This window comes from Linepithema humile, chromosome 6, assembly GCF_040581485.1.
Source record: "Linepithema humile isolate Giens D197 chromosome 6, Lhum_UNIL_v1.0, whole genome shotgun sequence".
NCBI classification, from domain to species: domain Eukaryota; kingdom Metazoa; phylum Arthropoda; class Insecta; order Hymenoptera; family Formicidae; genus Linepithema; species Linepithema humile.
The window spans coordinates 6,481,917-6,502,941 of NC_090133.1; the positions used below are offsets into that span (position 1 = coordinate 6,481,917).

At 47.6% G+C, this 21,025-nt stretch overlaps 1 protein-coding gene across 16 annotated transcripts in view; it reads right to left on the bottom strand.

The window, feature by feature from the left end:
• unc-13 overlaps positions 1-21,025 on the bottom strand; it is a 93,655-nt gene that overhangs the window by 52,704 nt on the left and 19,926 nt on the right. For 15 of the 16 annotated variants that reach the window (XM_067356498.1, XM_067356496.1, XM_067356501.1 and 12 more), the window contains exon 3: positions 1,835-7,883. In XM_067356498.1, the coding sequence (XP_067212599.1) occupies positions 1,835-7,339 (5,505 nt within the window). In that variant the 5' untranslated portion in view covers positions 7,340-7,883. Of the gene's footprint in view, positions 1-1,834; positions 7,884-8,464; positions 19,197-21,025 lie in introns of those variants that run through there. The other variant, XM_067356499.1, reaches the window with a different exon arrangement.

Consider the following 21,025-nt stretch of genomic DNA (forward strand, 5'->3'; position numbering starts at 1 on the left):
CGATTGACCAAGCCCGCTGTCTTTACTCGCTTGATCGATATACGGAAGCGCGACGCTAACGAGTGAAAGCGGCTCGGATGATGATTGATCCTTGATCGGAAACGTTGTAAAATTGACTCTAAACGCGTCGTATTCGCGTGGGCGGTAAGAGGATGCTGGATTACGGCGGATGAAAGCTCGTCAATATCCTATTATGTCAGGAACTTGGAGGTGATCTTCCCTGTATATACCGCGTGTCTATTGTCCGCGCATCGAGAATCGCGCGGGAATGTATGGTTCGCCGATTCGATTGCTTGAATTTCTCCCCGACTCCGTCATGAGCGACTCGTCGCACTAATAGCTCGCGCGTTTAAAACAAAAACCCGGTTATGCTTCTTTTCGCCAAGTTCTCGCGTTGCCACTTCTTCCAAGTACGTATCGCGTGCGTTTTGCCGCGGTGCGCTCTTTTGTGGGTCGCGGCGTACCGGAAATGCCGAGCCATTCGCCGGCGCAATTTCCACTCCGGATCGTTTCCACGTCCATTTTCTTTTCTTTCTCCCACTCTTTTTACTCACGATGAACGGCTCGCGTGTCCGCGAGTGTGTCTGTCTACGTGTTTTCCTCACAGGCGCTTTACGGGAGCGATGGATTCGATGTTTTACGAAATTGCGCGTTTCCGCAGTGTCTGCGCGACGTACGTTCTTATCGCTATAATGTGACTTATCGTTATGCCCTCTGCGATTCTCAGGTAACGCTCGACGCGAACGACGACGCTTGTACTTGATGCAACCGTATAATTTGCGAGAATGGTACACGCGGGAGAAATCAAAAGACGATCAAAAATCCATTTTCCACATAAATTGAGAATAAAAGATGAAATAAATTCGCGAGGGGAAATATTTTCGCCAACAATTGTATCGCGTTTCGCAGGCATATTTTCACAACACTTATCCACGTCGCGCAGACATAGCGGCAGATATTCTAATAATAATAGTCACTACCTTAATGCGTATATAATCTACGAATAAAGCACCATCTAATTACATCTAAAAATGCTTATTAAATGAGCTTCCCGGTGTGGCCACGCTTCGCCTGCGTGGGATCATCGCCGATCACAATAAATCGATCGCCATCGAGGCGGCGTATTTCGCCTCCTTAGAAATATTGCTTTGCCAAGCGTTAGTGGTGTTACACTTAAATTGACTAGTACCATTTGTAATGTGTAGGTAGGTATGCTACCTCAAACACAACCAGCGCAGAGGCTCTTCGCCTCTCTAACAACCTCGGTGAAAGAAGACGGACAAAAATTGTCGTCGCCTTCTTCTCAATATAGCAAAGCTTGACTTCCTTTTGCGCACATTATTGACTGAACGAAACACGTGCCACTTAATGGCACGGTTCTAATTTCAACGCGGCATATTTTCGAATTCTCAGTATCTCTTCCGTTTTACAGCCAGTCGACATACCAGCGCACTCGACATTCGAGATATACGTACCGTACAATGAATTCCAAGCACGTGAAAAATCAATCGTCGAAAACTTTCACACCGAATTTCCAAAGCTTCGAAAAATGCTGACGATGCTGACGGTAAAAGAGAGACTCTTCGTCCAAGTGCGCGTGTACAGCTAAACGTACCGTCGACGAGATAAATCGAATTTGCAAATTGACAATGACTGAATATCGATGTCCGTGAGTCTTGTGTATCATGAAAAATAACATCAATCGTTAATTGTCAAAATGTTCGCGCGAGGAGTGAAGCGAACATTTACGAACAATTCACGATTTCACCCAACCTCCGAATCTCGAGTACGCTTTACAGAAATTTTCGTGTCCTCACTTGATCATGATACTCACTGCCGTAGGTCCCTGCGAGATAGCGTTCTCCTTAGAGGCCTCTTCGACCTCCTTGAGCTTCTCCTCGGCCTTACGTTCCTTCAAGGCCTTGAGCAGCTTCCACTTGGACCCGGGCGGGCCAGGACTCACCTGGCCCTCCTTCAATGTCGTGTCCGAGCTTCCGCAGGACGAGGAGTCGATCTTGATCTTCGGTAGACTCAAGGTCGCCGTGGTAGCCGTCTCGGCGCTACCGGCTCCGTCGCGCTCGAGGCCTTCAAGGACAGTGCTTTCAGAATCCCAAGCTCCCGGGATGCTGACCGACACTTCGCTAGGTGGTACACTTACGCTACCTTCGCGGGACAGAGTATCCGAGCCCTGCGGCATCTTTTCGCTGTGACGCAGCGTCGAACCGCTGGAGCTGCGTCGCGACTGTTGCTCTTCGGTATCCTTCGGCAGCTCCTCTTCTTCCTCTTCATCCATCGACTGCCCGGGGCTGTCCGGACCGGAAGTCTCGCCTGAGGAGCCCTCTTCGGTGGCGGACGGCGGCGGCGGCGGCGGCGGCTTCTCCTTCTTGGCTTCCAGCTCGTGCGCCCAGGTGTGATAATCCGTTACCCTTGCGAATACGGATTCCACACTCTCCGCGGACTTGCGCTTCGGGATGGGCTTCTCGTCGCGGTATCTGCCGTCGTTCTCTTCGAAACGATGCTCCTTGATGACCGTGCCGTTCATCTTGGTCGTTCGTGTTGTCTCTTCTCTCTCCTCCTTTTTCTGCTCCTTCGGTTTCGCAACGGCTTTTAGCTTCAGCTCCTTCAGCACGAATGACATTTTCTCCTTCACCGTCTCGTCCGGCGCGAAAGCTTCGTCCTCGGGCTCTTCGATCAGCGCCTGTGTCATCTCCATTTCAGATTGCCGCTCGAGCTCCTCGAGCTTTCTCAGCTCGTAGCAGTACCATTCGTCCTCGGAATCGATCGAGTCCTCGGTGCTCTGTCGCCGCGAGGACACTCTCGACGTGCTACGGTACGAATGCGTGCTACGATTGTCTTCGTCGGGCTCTCCCGACCGCGAGCCGCCCCACGGGATTTCCAGAGATTGTTGGTGACGCGGCAGGAATCGCGTGCCTCCCATGGTGCTGTAGCCTCGCACGCTCGACGCCGACGGACTGCCCTCCGACGGCGGCGCTTCTTCCGACAAACTAGTCACTAGTTCCGGCAGTTTTGCGCTGCCGGACTTCTCGCTCTTCTCGCTCTTCTCCGACATGTCCTCCGGATATTCGAAGCTCGTCTCTAGAGTCTGCGCGGGCCCGTCCTCGGCCGGCTTCCTCTCGCTGTTGCTTTCTTCGGACGCCGGCTGGTCGTCCGACACCGTCGACGACTGCCGCTGGCGATACTTGCCGAGCGCTCGCGACACTGCGAATTCCATGCTCGAGCCGCCGATTAGCGTGACCGGTGGCAATTTCGGCGCTTTCTCGTTCGGTGCCTCGTCCGAGCTGCCCGTCGATCTCTTTATGTCGCCGACCGTCTGGAAAATCGACGATCCGCCCGATCCCGAGCCGGTGCTTTTGCCCGACGCCTCTTCTTCGAGCGCGCCCGTCTGCTCGATCGCGTCGTGTTCGTTAGACTCCATCTTCCTCTGCTCCTTTTCTTTCGCCCAAGAATCCTGAAGAGCCTGCTGATGCAATTGTTCCTGATGCTGTTGAATCTGCTGTTGAAGCGCCTGCTGCTGCTGCTGAAGCGCTTGCTGCAGTTGCTGCTGCTGGAGCGCTTGCTGCAGTTGCTGCTGCTGGAGCGCTTGCTGTTGCTGCTGTTGCATATATTCTTTTTGCTGCGCCTGCATTTGTTGCGCCTGTATTTGTTGCGCCTGATGTTGTTGTTGCGCCAGCATTTGCTGCGGCGACGGCTGCTTTCTCTTCGTACTCGCGGTTTTCACTTTCGCGAAGAAAGGCGGCTCCTGAACAATATCGGACATCACGCTGTCTTCGTCCTCCGACAAGCCACTCTGCCTGCCGCTGCTCCATTCGGTCTCGGACTGCTCCGGATCGGACAGCGATTGCGATTGATGGCTGCGGCGTTTAGCTTTCTGCAGAATGCCCGACACCGTGGAGACCAACGTGTGCTTTTTCTTCTTTCTAGCCGTCTGAGCTCTGCCGCGACCTCTGGCCTGCATCTCCATAAGCTGCCTCTGCTGCGCGGGATCCACATCTAGATCCTCCCGTCTCACTCCGCCCGGCAGCGATTGACTTCTGTGACGCTTGCTGAGATGCAAATCGGGCAGCCAGTTGCTCATGGAGCTCATTGCGTTCTTCAGCGAGGAGCCGCGCCTGACTTTCTTCGATAGTTTGCCGCTGTCAGCCTCGTGATCCTTCAGATTCGTCGCGATGCTGATGTATCCGGACTGTGAAACTATCACGCTCGAGGCATCGTAGTACTCGCTCGGCTGCGCCTGCTGCTGCTCCATGGACATCCTGCCGCCCTCGTGATCCTGCATGTATTGATGCTCCCGCTGCCACTGTCTCTGATAACCATCCGCGAGCTGCGCGCTCTCGGCGCTGCTCAGTCGCTGAGTGTACGGCTGGTATTGTTGCTGGTAGGCTTGCGGATAGTTTTGATTCGCGTAGGTGTGATGCTGCTGGTACGCCGAGTGCGCCTGATAAGCCGGCGGCTGCGGATACCTGCGATCCGTGTACGGGCTCTGAGCGTAGCTGCCGTCGGACGTCAACGATCGGATGCTGGAGGACGTGGAGTCGTGCGGTATCTGCTCCTCCATCGAGTTCAGCCACGACGTGCTCTCGTTCGTTTCCGTGCGCGGCAGATTCGTCATGCTGGTCGGATAGTACGAGAGCGCATCGGTGATATTGCCGGTGGGAAACATCGTGCGATACATCGCCGCTTTGTAGCCTTCGTGATTCGTCATGCCGTCCGTGAACGAGCTGCCGCGTATCGGCTTTTTCGCGTGCATTGTCATCGCGCTTGTCGTCTCTGTATACTGTAGCGCGGCATAACCGTCCTGATAATTCGCGTATTGATCCACCGCGTCGGGAGCGGAATAGTAAGCCGAAGTGGTGGTTTTCGGCCCGTACGTGCCGGAACCGCTCGTGTAAACGCTCGTGATAGCTTGCTGCCGATTGCTACCGGCCACGGAGTAAATAGCCGGCTGCTCCGGTCTGTAAGCATAATCCGCGCCGGTGCCGGCCGGTGCCGAGTCGAAATGCTGCAGACCCGGCTGGCGGCTGCGTTTCTTCGGGCTCTGACAGGTGGTGGTGGTGGCGCCCGGAGCAGGCGGCGGCACGAAATTGTATTCTTCCTTGGCGGGCGACTTGCCGGCGGCCGACAAATGATTCATCGCCGTCGTGTAAGAATGACTGCTGGTGGTCGCTAGCGCGGCGTTCGCGAACGCGTCTCTGCCTTCGGGAGTGTCGTACAGCGGCTCCTGCGTGATGGTGGCGGCAGCGCTCGTCGCTTCCGGAAGCGGCGGTATCGGACTCGAAGTTCTGGCGGGCTGCGTGCTGGGCACAAGATTGCTCATGCGAGTGTGGTCCACCGAGTAGGAGGTGAGCATCTTGGCGATCGAGCTCTTGGGCGAACTCGGCGATTTATCCAGGCTACTCCAGCCGCTCATAGACGACAGACCGGAGTCGGATTTCGCTGCGACTATGTTAGCGACGCTGACGGATTTCACGGTGTGCTTCGGCGAGACTCGCGGCGACTTGGGCGAGTGAGGAGTGCGCGGACTGAGGCGGCCCTGCTCCATCGACACCAATTTCTCCGCGTTACGTATGAAACTTGGACTTTGCGCTCTCTTCACTTCCGGTTCTCTTTGATCCGCGCCGGGCATCAGGAAAGTCTCGCCGGTGTCCCGCGGCGCCGGCGGAGGCGGCGAGCTGGGCGACGGGCTGGGCGGCGTTCTGCTTTCCTGAAATTCCAGATTCAGCCGAGCCGCGCTACCGAAGTAGCCGTCCTGCCGTGTGCGCAGACCCTGCACGCTGTGAACGCTGCTGGCCGACAGCGTGGGCGACGGCACCTTTTCAGTGGTGGTACTGTAAATAGTGGGCGACGCGCAAGTGACCGCCGTCGCGAAACTCTCGGCCATCAGATCCGTCAGCTCTTTATTCTCCGCGTATCCCTTCGCGAAACTGCCGACGTCGATCGGCAACTGGATCACCGGCTCCGGACTTTTCTCCAGTATAGCCGACGTGTAACCTAATCTAGGCGGGGTATAAGTAGTCGAAATGGAGTCTAAGTTGCTCCTGGACGTAGTAGTCAGTTTTGGCGATATGGATCTCGTTGTGAAGTCGCCGTCGGTAGCCAGTCCGCTGTCGGTGCTGACGCGGGATATCGATCTGCCGGTGGAGCTCGGACTCTTGGAGAACGCCCAGCTGTCCACATCGGTCTCCGCATATATCTTTCTCAGCTGTTCGTCTATGCTGCTCGCCTCCTCGGCCAGCTTCGCCTCGGCCTCGGACGAGTACTGGCTTCTTTTCGGCGAGTCCATCAGCCTCGATTGCAATTCGATCAGATTTTGCGAGTCCTTCTGCAGCTTGCTGGTCAGTCTGTCTATCTCGTGCAGCTTCTCCAACGCCACCTGATCGAGAGAGCTGAGTCGCGACAGCTGCGCGAGATCTTGCTCGCTGACGCACGGCGTGTTGCCGCGGTAGCTCTTGTAATCAGCCGCGCTGAACACCTCGCCTTCGTCTTCGTCCGCATCATCTTCCTTTTTCATTGCGGACGTCTGCAATCCTCCTTGGTCCTCCTTGGTCGACTGGCCTGACAGATCCTCCAGGTCCTTCTCCTTCGATACAGCCTTGTCGAAGAGACTGGCCTCCACCTCCTTCTTACCGTTTATATCTTCGTCCTCGGCCTCTTCCCAAATCATGCCCAGCTGCGACGTCGGCCGCGACGTGTCGCCGCAAATCAAATCTTCTCTGTAAGCGTTGTTCAGACTTCTGTAGAACGCTTCGTCGGGTATATTGCCCTCCTCCTCGAGAGTCTCCAGCGTGTCCAGATTTCTCACGTTTCTGTGCATATCGGTGACGACGGCCGTGGCGGTCGAGCTGTCCTGCGTAAGACCGTGCATTCTCGCCAGCTCTTGCTGACTCAGCTTCTCCCGCAGCACGGCAGTTTCTTCGATGCCTATCGCCGCGCCCAGACTTTTTGCGATCGCGTCCAACTCGCCCACCGAGCCCTGCTGATTCGCCAGGGTCTCCTCGATGACATTCGCGTTGTCGCGCGCGCCGCCGCTCGTATAAAACTCAATCAGTTGGCTAATGACGGTCTGCTGCTCGTAGAGCAGGCCCTCCAGCTTCTCCAGTCTCTCCCACATCTTGATGTACTCCTGACTGAGAAGATCCAGCGCTCTCCATGCGTACTTCAGCTCGGTTTCAAGGATGTTCAACCGCGTGCCTAGTCTCTCCATATAATCGCCTATGATGTAATCAATGTTACCGTCGCCAGACGCGGCGTAGCTCGGCAGAACCGGCGAGTGAGTCCTCGGACTGGTCGGCGCTGGACCACCTAGTTTCGTCGAATCCATTTTTTTAGCCTTATCCGGTCGCGACACGTACGTGCTATATCGTTTCCTTCTGATTTCTCTCTCTTTCTCCCCCCCTTTCTCTCTCTCTCTCTCTCTCTCTCTCTCCCTCTCTCTGTTATACGCCTACGTTGCCCTTTAACGATCTCCGAGGCGATTCATCGTATCGAGGCTCACACTTCTAAATCAAATCACATCCCCCCTTGTGGACCAAGAAGAAACATGAATTGCAGCTTGGTTAACCCCACGGAGGCCATTAATGCGGTCGCGTTGCCGATTGTCGCGTCGCGCTTCCCGATGATCTCCATGTCGACTCGTTGCCTCACATTTCACACACAGTCCAATTATGTCCTATTGATTTCCTGAATCACTTTTACTCCTACATGTATCGAGTGTCTTCTCTGCTCCGCGTTCTACAGGCTACACCGTGCATACACAAAGTTTGGAAGCTGTCGTTGCGCAACCTTGATAAAACGCTCGAGATCGCGCGACACTCTGCAAATGGCACTTTGTAACCAGTCTCGTGCGCTCATGCCGCCGTTGTTATCTGCAAAATAGCAAAAGCCCATCCGTGTGACTTGGTACAGGAGCGAGCCGAGTACCAAGCCAGCGCCGATGCAGTTTCCATGGTGTTTGCATTCCCCTCGATACACTCTCGAGGAGTTATATTGTAAATTCGAGATAGCGATAGAGTCAAAAACATGAGATGTTTGCTCACATCCATTATATGCAAGAGAAAAATTTTCTTAATATTTCACGTGACCTAAAACTGTATTATTAGAATTTACATTACCATAAATATGACTTATAGATTGACGTGCCGTTATCAAGATTTCTTAATTGCGCTCCACTGTCCTCATTCTAAACTTAATAACGCCGAAGAGGTGGGCGGGGGGGGGGGGGGGGGGGTTGAATACTTAGAAATAAATCGATCTCTGAAATTCTATCAAATATATACGCGTCGCTTAAATATTGCATCGCGTGCCACAATGGAATCGATTGGCCGAGTATAATTTATAAAAATGAAAAATTTAAAAGACATGCTTCAACCACACATCGTCGCGCTTATTGATCTAGCGGCGCACGAGCGTGATTTCGCTCGGTGTCCCGCTCGTGGGTTAAACTCACATATCGGTCCGAGCGATCAAAATAACAATCACGGCCCGAAAATTCAGTGTTGATCGTATCATCATCCTTCGTGATCCTAGATAGCGAACTGTCGGCAAGTCCATCCATTGTCACCATTATTGCCATCGCGCACGCATATCGATGAAGATTTCCATTCATCCTCTTATTACTGGATTTCCGCACGATGATGCGATACGGGTAAAAACTCTGCTCTTTACGATGGCAATGAAGTTACGTAACAATAACCACGTGTCGCTTAAACTTACTCGAAATGGTCGGGTAATCTCAAAAGACGTTAACCCAATTTTGTGTGCATTATGCGCGGTGTTGAATGAAGAAGTGTTTTACTTCAACGATCGCTAACTTTATGGCGCATGATAAGTACTGAATAATCGATAAATGTAACGCGTGGCGACAGATGACACCCAAAATCATTTGACCACTATTTCAATATATTAAAAGTTCCGCGTAGTAATTTATAATAATCTCTAAATTTTTAATTTTATTAATTTTATATTTTTAAAATATTACTGTTTATTCGATGCATTAATAAATTCTGCACAATTAACTACTTTATTATATTAAAAATTTTAGGAAAAGAAATAATTTATAATACTGTGCTCTCTAAATTTTTCATTTTGTTAACTTCACAATTCTGAAATATTACTGCTTATTCAACGCGTTGATGAATACTGTAAAATATAATCAGATGTAATTTTGTTAATTTTATATTTTTAAAATATTACTGTTTATTCAATGCATTAATAAATTCGGTACAATTGACTGATTTAATATATTAAAAATTATAGAAAAAGAAATAATAATTTATAATACTGTGCTCTCTAAATTTTGCATTTTGTTAACTTTATAATTCTGAAATATTACTGTTTATTCAATGCGTTGATGAATGCCGTAAAATGTAATATCAGATATAAGCGTGGTGTATTTAAAGGATATCTCGTGACATTTCATCTCTACGTTAATGAATTACTTCGGTCACGAGATCTTAACAGTAAACGGTTCGCTATCTATAATATCAGGCGACACGTGCGTATATCATTCGAGTCTTCCTTTGTTTGTTTTTTTTTCCACTCGGAATCTAGTTCCGCTTCGTTTCACGTGCTGCTGCTTCCTATCGGATTCCTTCCGGTTAAGCGAACTATTGCAGGAAAGAATACCATCGCGACGTTATTGCGCCAGATACACCACAGGCAGATTCTTTGTCGGGTCAAAATGGGCATTCGTAAGTTGCATCACAAAAGAGGAGAATGGTTATATGCCGTTGCTAGAGTTCAACCTATGGAAGATTCCTCCCGTTTGCAAATATTTTCCCTCAGCGCGCTTCCCCGAGTGCTGGCAAACAGGAAACGAAGTTATCCACGCTTTATTGTCCCGTTTTAATGCGCTGCTCTTTTATATCGCATGCATATTGCACGCGCCGCGTTTTAATCTTCGACGGCGACGATATAAAATTACCGTCGTTAATCATATAATTAATAGCTATTAATACACAACGTTTATTTACGTGACATTGAACGCGTGACAGTTTTTATGCGCCGTTATTTTTATTCCTGCCTTCGGCTTATGCGTCTTTTCGATATCAATTGTAACAGCACGTGTGAACGTAGTAAAGCCGAACTATACATTACGTATCAGTCGGAATGTTTATCCCCGCGTGTTATGTTATACCCTCGCAGTGGAACAGTTGTTATTCACGTGATACGGCTCTCGTGGGAGTTTTATATTTTACACGTCGCCGTGCGATCATCGTTGACACAGTAAGTGTGTCGTTCGATATTAGTCACCAGTGTCAGAGCGGCTTTTCTCGTTTTCTCTTCGACGCTTCCTGTGTTCCCCCCCGAGAGTGAATGAAAAGCGAGACGCGAGGCCGTCAGCAAAGCGGATTTCTGGACGTTTCCCAGCTGTTTCAGATTTTACTTTAAGCCGACTTTAAGCCGCTTCGTAGCTAATTCAATTAAGAACAAAAGTCCCGTGGATCGGCGATGGTACGTTCGTCTGATATCGAGTGTTTCGACGCAACAAGTCACACCGTATGCCGACCATCACGCCTGTTGAATAGATTTCATTTGCAAAATCATCTCCGAGGCATATAGCGGATGAATACCGTCGAGAAATTGATCGTAAATCGATATTTTCGCCGCTCGCGGGATTGGATTTAAAAGATCTCCCGAAGCTCTCATCGAAAGCTTTCGCCTTTAAAGAGGATTTCGATGGGCTCGCGAACAAAGTAGATAAAATGTCAGCCAGCAGCGAAGAATAGAATTTATTATACTTTACACGCAGAAAGGATATTCGGTTGTGGTCCATGGAAAATTCGGGAATTTTTCCGGCGTCTAATGTTTTGCCACAAATTTGTCTTGCCCCATAAATCTCGTGGCAAATCCCCCTGCGCTTTTTTTACATAAAAATCGTAGAAATTTACATGCCCTTATATTCTTTGAAATAGCACAATGATTTATTTATATATTCACAATGCACCGTATCGTAAGTGGTATTTTAGCGTGATTTGTAGAAGCACATACTTATACGCGGCGCGAGCTTCCACCGCGATGGAAAATAACGTAAAATACTTTTAGTTGGATAAAACGTTTCGTTAGAGAAAAACCTTCACCCGGCCGCTTCTGGATCGCGTAAAAGACCGTAACCTTGTTAAAAAGGGGGTCGAGATTAATTCACGACGCGTCACGTACAGCGAAAAAAGGGGACAACCCTGTGGGATTTTACAGTTTACCGCCGGAGATTTTCTTATGCCCGTATTTATGAAGAGAAAATTCCACTTTAAAACACGCGTGTGAAACTGTCTGAGAGTAGGAGAGAGAATTCGGAGTTGTCTAAGAATGAGAAATAAAATTAGGTGTTTGCACAATTACTTGTAGCACCACACGCGGCATTGTTGCGCGAAACTTCGGAGAGTTGCTGCTTGCGCGGCATCTCGTGTATACAGCTTAATGCGATCATAAATTTTAATTTTCAATTTTGTCGTAACGCCGCCTTGAGATGCTCTTGTTCCTATGAACGCCGTTTTTCCCTCGAGGTTTCGGTAAAAAAGAAATATACGTTGTTCTTTCATAGTTTTCACAAGATTGCACGAAAAGGACAAATTAAGCAATTTATTCTCTTTAATGTGCAATTTGCGAGTTATATATAAAAGCAATCGTTCGTACGCTACTAAAACAATCTCTAGTGCATTATCGCGCACCGGAAACGTCTTATCAGAATAATGGTATAGACAATTAAGGAAGAAATTGCACTATTCTTCCTTTATTGCAGATTTGTTCGAGACACAGCGCTCGTTTATGCGCAGAACGGTTGTTTTTATTCAGAGATCTCGAGTATTATCTTTTTTATCCGTTTCTGAGAAGTGGTGGATATGTGGGTTAGAGATTGCGCGGAAAATGGGATACGAAAACGACCGATTAATCACGTTTCCGGCAGGAAGAAAAGGACTTTTTGCGGATGGCAGGGTCAACAGCGAAATTTATGCCGTGGAAGTTAGTTTCCGTGGTAATGCATCGTCGCGCATAGGCAATATTCATTGAGAAGCGTCAAGCAACAGGTCTCTCTCGCTGTTAGTGTCATTAATTGTTATAAAACTAAAAGCCGCCCGGCGATCTTGCCGAGCTATTAAAACAGAAAAATTAATCTGCATTATTCAGCCGATGTAGCCAACGCCGCGTTCGAACCACGTTGTTCGTTTGTGAATTCCGAATCGACAAAAGCGACGTATAAATCATTTCTCAAAATATGTTAATGACGATTGTAACACTGTTTCAATATAATGCGCCATTTAGCAGTATCCAAAATGCAGCAGTCGCGATAAACTCGACCATGTTTGCTCCGTATCCCAAATACAATATGCAACGGACCACCGGAAACTTCAACAATACTCTATTCACCACCTAATGCCACGGGAGGACTTTGGTATGATGAATTTAATCGCGGCCGGAGATACAGCATTAATTATAGAAATATTGTGTGATATTTTGATACGAGCTAATAGTATAAATTTGATAAAAATTGAAAGAAATGTTTCATGAATACTTCGTAAACACGAATATTTATGGAAATATAAAAATGTCCTGCCAAATGAAAATTGTTAAGTATCTCTTTTTATTAAATTTCGCAATTTCGCTCGTGGCGTCGCGCGGTAGATTTACAAGATCGTCGTAATGCACAATATATTGTGGTTAGCCGGCGCAGTTCGGGTTTATATACCCGATAAACCGCGGCGTGAAAGAGGCATTATGGTCTTGGAAACAACTCGCGGCGGTTTCACCGTGATATACATCGATACACCGTAGCGCGTTCGCCCTCAAAGTTTATGCAAGCGACACGCCTCGTAAAAACAAATGACCGGTTGGAAACTATCGAAGACCCAGCTGGCGTTCGGTCAATAATTAATCCGAAGCCGAGCGACAAGATGCCGGCGCCGCGTGTCCGGAGATATTTACGCTCGTTTATAAATTTTAATGACTTTCGCCGGGCGCGCGCAATGTAACTTGGCGCGCCGTGACATCCACGGGACGTCGTCGGTAATCCTACCGGAATTGTCGTTCAACGTTACGCGTACCCGGACTTGGAAAGAGTTTCAAATTATTCCAGCTACGTCGAGTTACGTGAACCGCATGGCGGTATTTATAGACTGCGGCGAAATTCAGCTCGTATGTCTTTGTCATGAAGAAGTCGAGCGAATTCCGCGAATGTATCTATTTTCGTTATCTCGTGATTAAAATCAACGTGTTCGAAACGTTGATAATTCAAGGATGCTTTTAGTTCCGGGCTCCGCTACTCCAGCTCTTCGACACTTTGCCGCTTTCGACAGTAAAACGTTCGAATCAGTCTTTCTAATGTTTTCGTAATACGTCTCGGCTAGTTTCACTCAGAGTCGATAAAATGGCCATCGGCGCCCTCACGAACGCATAAAATACACCCGAGGCCATTAGAGGCGGATTTACGTGGCTTCTTCTTTTTCTTGCGAGGGGGTTCATTTCCCCAGTAGGCGGTAAGAACTCACAGCAAAATGGAATTGAATTTCGCTTGTAAGCTCCGCGCATGACTTCCGTACGTGCTAAGCGTTTACAGTATTCGTCTGATGGAGATAAATCCGGGCGCTGGCATATGAGAATATTTTTCATCACGCTGTAAGCAATATTGCGCGATTGGCGATAATTTCTACTTTTCGCGACAATCGTTCCGAGCGACTCGAGCGACGCTCCCTTCTCATTCTTCCGCGCTTCCTGCTGAATTCGTTCGAAGAAGTCGCTCGCACTCCTGAGGAGACGACCTCGAGAGTACCCTTCCGATGTTACGTGGGAAAAATGACTTGCTTTGCAACACGGCGTTCGCCGAGAAGTAAGGCGAAACAAACTATGTTTCCGAAGAAGTACAACGATTGCCGGCGAAATGGAATTCGATTCTGCACGGATGTTGCGCGTGTATTGTCGGTAAATTGAAAAAGCCGGGCTCTGGCAGGCAGAGATATATTCTCCCGATGCTGCGAGCAATAACGTTCGACCATCGAACCACGGATGTAATTCCTATTTGCTTTGAGAAGTAATTGCACGCGTTGTATCTGCGTACCTACAAGAATTCTTAGTTAATATATTATTAGACGTCTCATTGTGATATAATGAGCAGGATTTCTACTGTTCTGCTTGCTCCGGTTTGCCCGAGGCAATATTACGACCGTATGGTATTCCGTTTAATAAAGAATGATTTTCTTTGCAACGTTCGTTAAACTTTCCTCGTAAGCTTTGAAGTTTTATATGAAGTATCCACGGCGCGCGTGATCGGGAGATACTGCTTTTCTTCTCAAAAATACATTTTTCATCGGCACACCATGGTGCACATTCTAGGGTTTGGGCAAAGTTCGAACTTCGAACAACTTCGATAGTGTATTGTGAGTTTTTCCTTTCGTCACGATAAAAGAGTCGTATCGGGAAATCGGACTTTCTGGCTGACCTCAGGTTTATAAGGATTCCATTGGAAAATGACGGTTTAGATGCTTGTCGGCATCAGAATTGTGATCACAAAATGCAATCTGGCTGTAGTCACTGAAATACTACCTTACTGGATTTCAGTGAAAAAAAATTCTACTGTTCTATTTATGAAGTACCTAATTTAACCAACTTCACAAATAAATGAATAATTTACGTATAAATTACGTAGAGAGTAGATAAATTTGAGAAATACGTATTTAAAGCGATAAATGATGAAAAATATATCTATAGTTGTAAAAATGTGTATCGTACAAATAATCAGGTATTATTGCGTTAAAACCCGGTACACTTCAAAGTCACATAAACGTCAATTTGGAAGGATTATAAAGTAGCTTGTCGAGAAAGACATAAAATGCGAAAAGATAATACCGCTATTAAGCGTTAAATGCCGTAAAAATAAACCGTTGAATATCATTCTTCGCGCTTATATTGCGCGACGCTCTTCTTCCTAAATAAAATAGCGGTAGCATGAGTTCGCAATGCGATGGCATCACGTGATATTTTGCAGACGCTTCTTCTACCTTTGCGAGCGCGTTTGTCCGCGAGTATACGGTCTGAAAATTAGTTGAAACCGCTTTAAAGTTTCAGAAAGTGATAAACCGCTGACAACGTCGTCGTTGTTTAGCGAGGTCATCCGGCGAATATTAACTTTATTCCACGGTGTCCAAGTTTCCGCAAACTGAAACCCTTCGGGGGAGCGTCGCGTCATTATCGCGCGAGTTCCTCGCGGCGCTCGCGCTGCGCGCGTGTCTCCGCCGCGCATAATTAGGTTAACAATAACATCGCACAGTTACGTGTTTCGCGTCGACACAGATGCGCGCTTGTCCAGGCTGTCGATAATAATTATGATGGACGATCTGCGTTATAGCAGTCGCAGTATCTCAACGTATGTTACGATCATATTACGGGGACGCTTCGCCCGACACGCCAGCGAACGCTGTAATGTAAACGGTATGCGGAGCGTGATCCCTCGGACCCGTAGAGTTCCTAGACCCAGCTTTCGTCCCCGCGCCTCGAGGATCAATATTCGCCAGCAGCCCTCCAAAACCGTGTACGAATCTATCCTTCTTCCCTCTCTCCCTCTCTCCCTGCTTTCCTCTCTCGCTCTCTCGCACGCGCTTTCCCTCCCTTTCTTATTGGTGTCTCTATGTCGCGCTGAAGCCGACGTTTACGTCTCCATCAATTTCGGCGGTTCTTCCTTCTTCCCGTAAGCGCCTCCATCCTATCTGGCATTTGTCCTTCAGCTGCGTCTCATAGCCTAAGTGTGTTAGATGTTGTTCACTTTTCTAACTTTATTCCACCGACAATACCTCTTCCAGATTGAGATGGAGAAAGATCTTGGTTATCTTTATACTTTTTCTCCTTTTTGTATGAATGTTGTCCGATTGGCTTTCCCTCCTCTCTTTCTCTCTTTCTCCATCCCATTCGTTTTGAATCGACCCTTCCGCGCGCGTGACTGAAACTCTCGTTCACTCACGTCGACCTCCGAGGTTAAGGGGTCGAGAGAAGTAGGGGGCGAGCGGAATTGTGTATGGAACCTACCCGTTCCCGTTCACCACGCGCGAGCTCACTTCATATTCTCATTCATACGAATCCCGATATAATATGCATCGATTGAGATCGGCCGATCGTTTAATTTTCACGCGATCCGAAATAAACAACGCCGGGTCCAACAATTCTCCCTCAGTTTTTTTCCCCCGTTGTTCATCGTTCGTTTACCCTCGTTCGTTAAATCAAATGATATGCGCAATGGACCACGGAGCCCGATTCAATAAGTCTCTGACGTCGTGTTGACGTAAAAAAAGTTTTAAGATTAGATAGCTGGAGGGAATTTTGTTTGAAGTTGTCGCTGCATACCGGTATCAAACGTAAAGTTTGGTTATTACATCGTTATTATGAACAAGTAACAAGGCGCGGTACTCAACGCGATTGTACGACCCGCTGTTGGCATTCACACAAGCGAATCGTGGCGGATATTCGAATAATCGGCACATTTACGAAGAGGAAATAATCGTTAGTTCGTATTGTCAATCAGCAGCTGCTTCGTTTCGCTATCGAGTTATCGATTTCGGATCATGCAGCGTACAAACCGGATATTTAATTCAGAACAGGGAAAAACGCGACACTGCGAAAATTCCCATGCGATGTAGCGGGTTGTAATTTTGTATTCTACTTGTTTACAATTTTGCAGAAAAAAAAATATTTCTACAAATAACGTTGCAAATAACGAAACTCGTCGCCAAAATAAAGCGAATCGAAAGAACGGAAATGAATCCCGGCTTAATTAATTACAGTTGTCCCGAAATATTTTAGCACTTATCCGTGCGTTAATCTCGTGATATACGTATTCATGCCACATTTTACGTAGATGAGGGAGTGCTTTAACGCGAACTCGTAAATGCGAGAAGAATGATTAATTAGCTATACTTTCGTGGAAGTCCTCGGGCGAAGCTTCCCCACTTCGGTTGTCGGTATCGTCCATCAAAAACGACGAAACGCGAGATATAAATCTATAATAATTAATTACGAGTTAAGTAAAGAAAGCTAATAAATTAACCAGATTCTCGTCATCGCGCCGAAGAAGACGACTACGTCATATTCTCTCATTTTTTTCGCCCGATATCGACTGCCTGATAATGGGGTTGTAAGGATGCAAATGAGGTGGATCAACGGATCGATAGGTGACACTTCCAGGGGTAGAAGAGTGGTGGGGCAGGGACGACATCCCCCTGCGGGAAAAGATTCAAGGAGTTTTTTATCGGGATCGGAGACACGGGAGGGGGAATCCTATTTCTCGTCATGTTCATTACTTTACTCTCAAATTAGATTTGTGACGTCAGAGTGTTTATACTGTAAAAGGTAAACCAGAGAATTTTCTTGTCACAACACCGCCTGTCGAAGCTTGCAAATTTATCTTCGCACTTTGTATTTTTATAATATTAAAGTGTGAGAAAAATTCTGAAATAAAATTAAGCACTGCATCAGATAAATGTAAAGAAAAATATTACATGTAAATAATAATTTAATATAGTCATACAGTGTTGTGACTTTTTAATCAAGATGCTTTCTCTTAGCATGTCGGCTTTGGGAAAAGAAGTGGCAGGGTTAAAACGTGGAAGCACAATTGCTCGCGGCCGCATGTAACCCTGAAATTTCAATTCGCGATAAATGACGTGACGGCTGCGTATGCTCGCGCGCGTCTGTTACACTCTCACACACACATTCTAACACGCGATCGCACACATGCGAATAAGCTGAGCTTAATAACTGCCGCTCGTTACATCGATCGCTACCGCCCATGGAAAAATCGTTAGATACAGGAAGGCGCTGGAAGCAATCTCCACTGGATAGTGATTACCTTTAAGCACTGGTATCGTTGTTCGATATAGCATGGCGATAATTCGCGGCAGGATCGATACACACGGAAATTTCTACGGAGGAGACGAAATGTCGTCGTAAAAATGTCGTCCCTTTTTCGCCTCCCTTCTTTTCGAACAAATCTCCCCTATCACATATTCTCAAAATCGCTTCTTCTGAATACTTTCTGTGTCAACGCGATCCGATAACTCGAGCGCCCATCCGCGCCCCCTGCGATCGGTCGATACAGATATCGAGTCGTGAAAGATCGTCGAAGATTTTCCGAATCGCGTCACTCTGAAAATTCGCTACATAAATCGGAGAGATTTGCGAGAATAGCTTCTTGTTTTTCTAAATATCCATATATTCGAAGATTCATAAATGCTACAATGTGATACGTCCCGATCGTGCAAATATGTGTGATATTACACCTGCTCCGATTTTATCCGTTGAAAAAGAAGTATTTGAAAAATGCAGGGAATTTACCTTTTATTTTAATGTTCTATGTATTTGTCGTCGCGCCAAGAATGTAAAATGTCCGATACGAGAGAGGTAGTCAGCCTCCTCTCCGCGCTCTCTCTCCGTAACAGTATTGATCCGCCTCGACGGAAACCGCGGCATTCGAATTTCTGAATCAGGTCGACGTCTAACAATAATTTTCGAGAGAGTATTTCGAAGTCAGCGACACGGGGTCACCGGCGACGGTGTCGCCGTGTAGTACACCGCCGGGTCGCAAAATTTTCAGAGATAAATCAGGAAAAGGCGGTGAAAGGCGGCCTTTCGAAAAGTTTCAATAAAATTATGTCGTCGTAGGAAGAGTTGTCCCTTCGAACAAAGTGTTAAGTTAATTCATTATCGATACCGCGTCGAATGGCGTAAGTGCCGCACGGATGCGCGCGTGTGTGCGCGCACCAGAGAGGATTGATCGTCGTTTTATTTAGCGATGGGAAATCGAATCTAGCGGCAGCTTCCACGAAGACGAGCCGAAAGAGAGACAGACAGAGAGAGAGAGAGAGAGAGAGAGAGAGAGAGAGAGAGAGAGAGAGAGAGAGAGACAGAGAGAGAGAGAGAGAGTCGATCAAGCTGTGCTTCGTAATTAGTCGAGCTTCATCGTAAATGAAGCGCATACCTATACACACCGCGCCGCTTCCTTAAAGGCGTCCCTAGAGACGACGCGGACTCGAATCGAATTTGCTCACTGTACCTTTCTTCGGGCTTAAGAGCAACTTCGAAAGAGAATTCTTCGTAATTCCTTTACTATGGATCAGTATCGTGGCTGGGCGCCTAGAAGAGAAAATAGAACACGCAACGACGCTCGCTCTTGTCATTGGCTGCTGGCGAATTAGATTACGATCGGAAAACGTTTTCGGAAATTTGAAATTCTATAACATTTTCGAAAACGTCGTCATGAAATGCAGAAGTTAATTGCCTTCAACCTCTACCGACTCGGGCAGCTGTATTATTCAGAGGTGAAATTATTTGCGAACCGGGACCTCGATTTCTTGTGTTCCATTTGACGATACTTCGAAGATATTGATGAGGCGCTGCAATTGCGTTTGAATTATGTGCCTCACAAAGATCCGTATTTGCCTAATTATTCGCAATGCGTGCAAATGAGCGAGCAGCGAGTAAACGCTTTGCATTGTACACAACGTACAGGTGTCGCGGTGACGCAGGTTCCGTCGCATATGTGTACGTCGCGGGTTGTTTGCCTGTTAGGACAGACGCGTGGAAAAGGCGCAGCTGCACTGTACACGGTGAGAAGAGCAAAAGCGAAGGCTTTGAAGGGCTGCGATGTACACGTCGCGTACAGCGATTGCTTCATCCTACACACACTCCCTCCCTCTCTCCCAATTCCCAAGATGGATTCAGTCGCACACTTAATCTGACCTTACTTAAAATCTTTAACCCGCAGCTACGCACGACAGTCTCGCGTAGTATAAAGCCGCAAAACTTTCGCAAGACCAGGGCTTCCGCGAAATTACTGAATATTTTGCCCCGTACGAGAGCGTGCGAAGAGAAAAGCCGCGGTGGGAGAGAGCGGGGAAGAACTTTCCCGGCATCGGGAACGGTCGGACGGCTCCACCGGTGGGTTCCGGGGGATTTCGAAATCCCGGGATTGAGGAAACCATCTACGTACCCCGCATGGAAACAAGCCGAAAGTTTCCTCGTTGAACAATCCCGCGTTACGCCCTGGGCCGTCCTGATTCCAAGGATTAATGATGGAAACGTTGTTTAATAAATAAAGCAGTGCGAGGAGAGCTGATGAAAAATAAGAAAATCCTGTCGAAACTTGCAATATCCTTGCGTATCTATGAAAGTTCTTAAAATATTGACATTAGCGTATAAAATTATAAGGTAATTTTTTTTAACAACATGTACAACCCACCGTTGGATAATAAAGTAGATAATTATTAACAACGTCGCACAATATTAATCGTCGATTTTTATTGCATCTAGAATGAAGCAAAAATCTACATATATGGAAATGAAATAGAATCGTTTCAGGAAGATTAAAGTGGCGTTATCTTTAAAGAATTCTTGCCAGTGCGCTCTTCGATTTAATTTCAACTAAGAGCTGAAGCGCTTTATCATGCTCAAGGGATGCATATTCAGCGTTTTTTCAGAGGACACATATCGAAGAGAGCACACGTGGGACGTGATTGTGGGCGCACGGCCAATCGAGCGGCCGGAAGTCGAAGATAAGCGCGTGCCGTCACTGCACTTGGAGCAGCAATTTCATTAATTAGCATAACAAGGTCATTCGGGTTCTCGTGCGCGCTTTCGGGGCCGCGAAGAGTCACACGCCTTTCGACGAAGGCTCCGTGGTGCGTTCGACAACGTCGGACGGAATTGCGGCGACGTTTGAGAAATGCGCACGTAGAGGCATTCACACGTAGATACGTGAATGCACCCGCCAATCGGTCAATACAGGAAATCAGGCCGTACGTGCCAACCGGTTTCCACTTCCGCTTGGAGAACTACGTGAACGGTTGACTTACGGCAGAGCCGTTAGCGCACCACCGCTCCGTCCTTTATCAATCGCAATTATTAATTAATAATTAATTAATTTCTGTATTGGAAACGGGATAAAGTGGGATTGCTGCTACATTACGGTTTCCTGTTGAAACACACGGCGATATTTCGCAGATTGACGTATGCGCAAATTGACATTACGACTGTA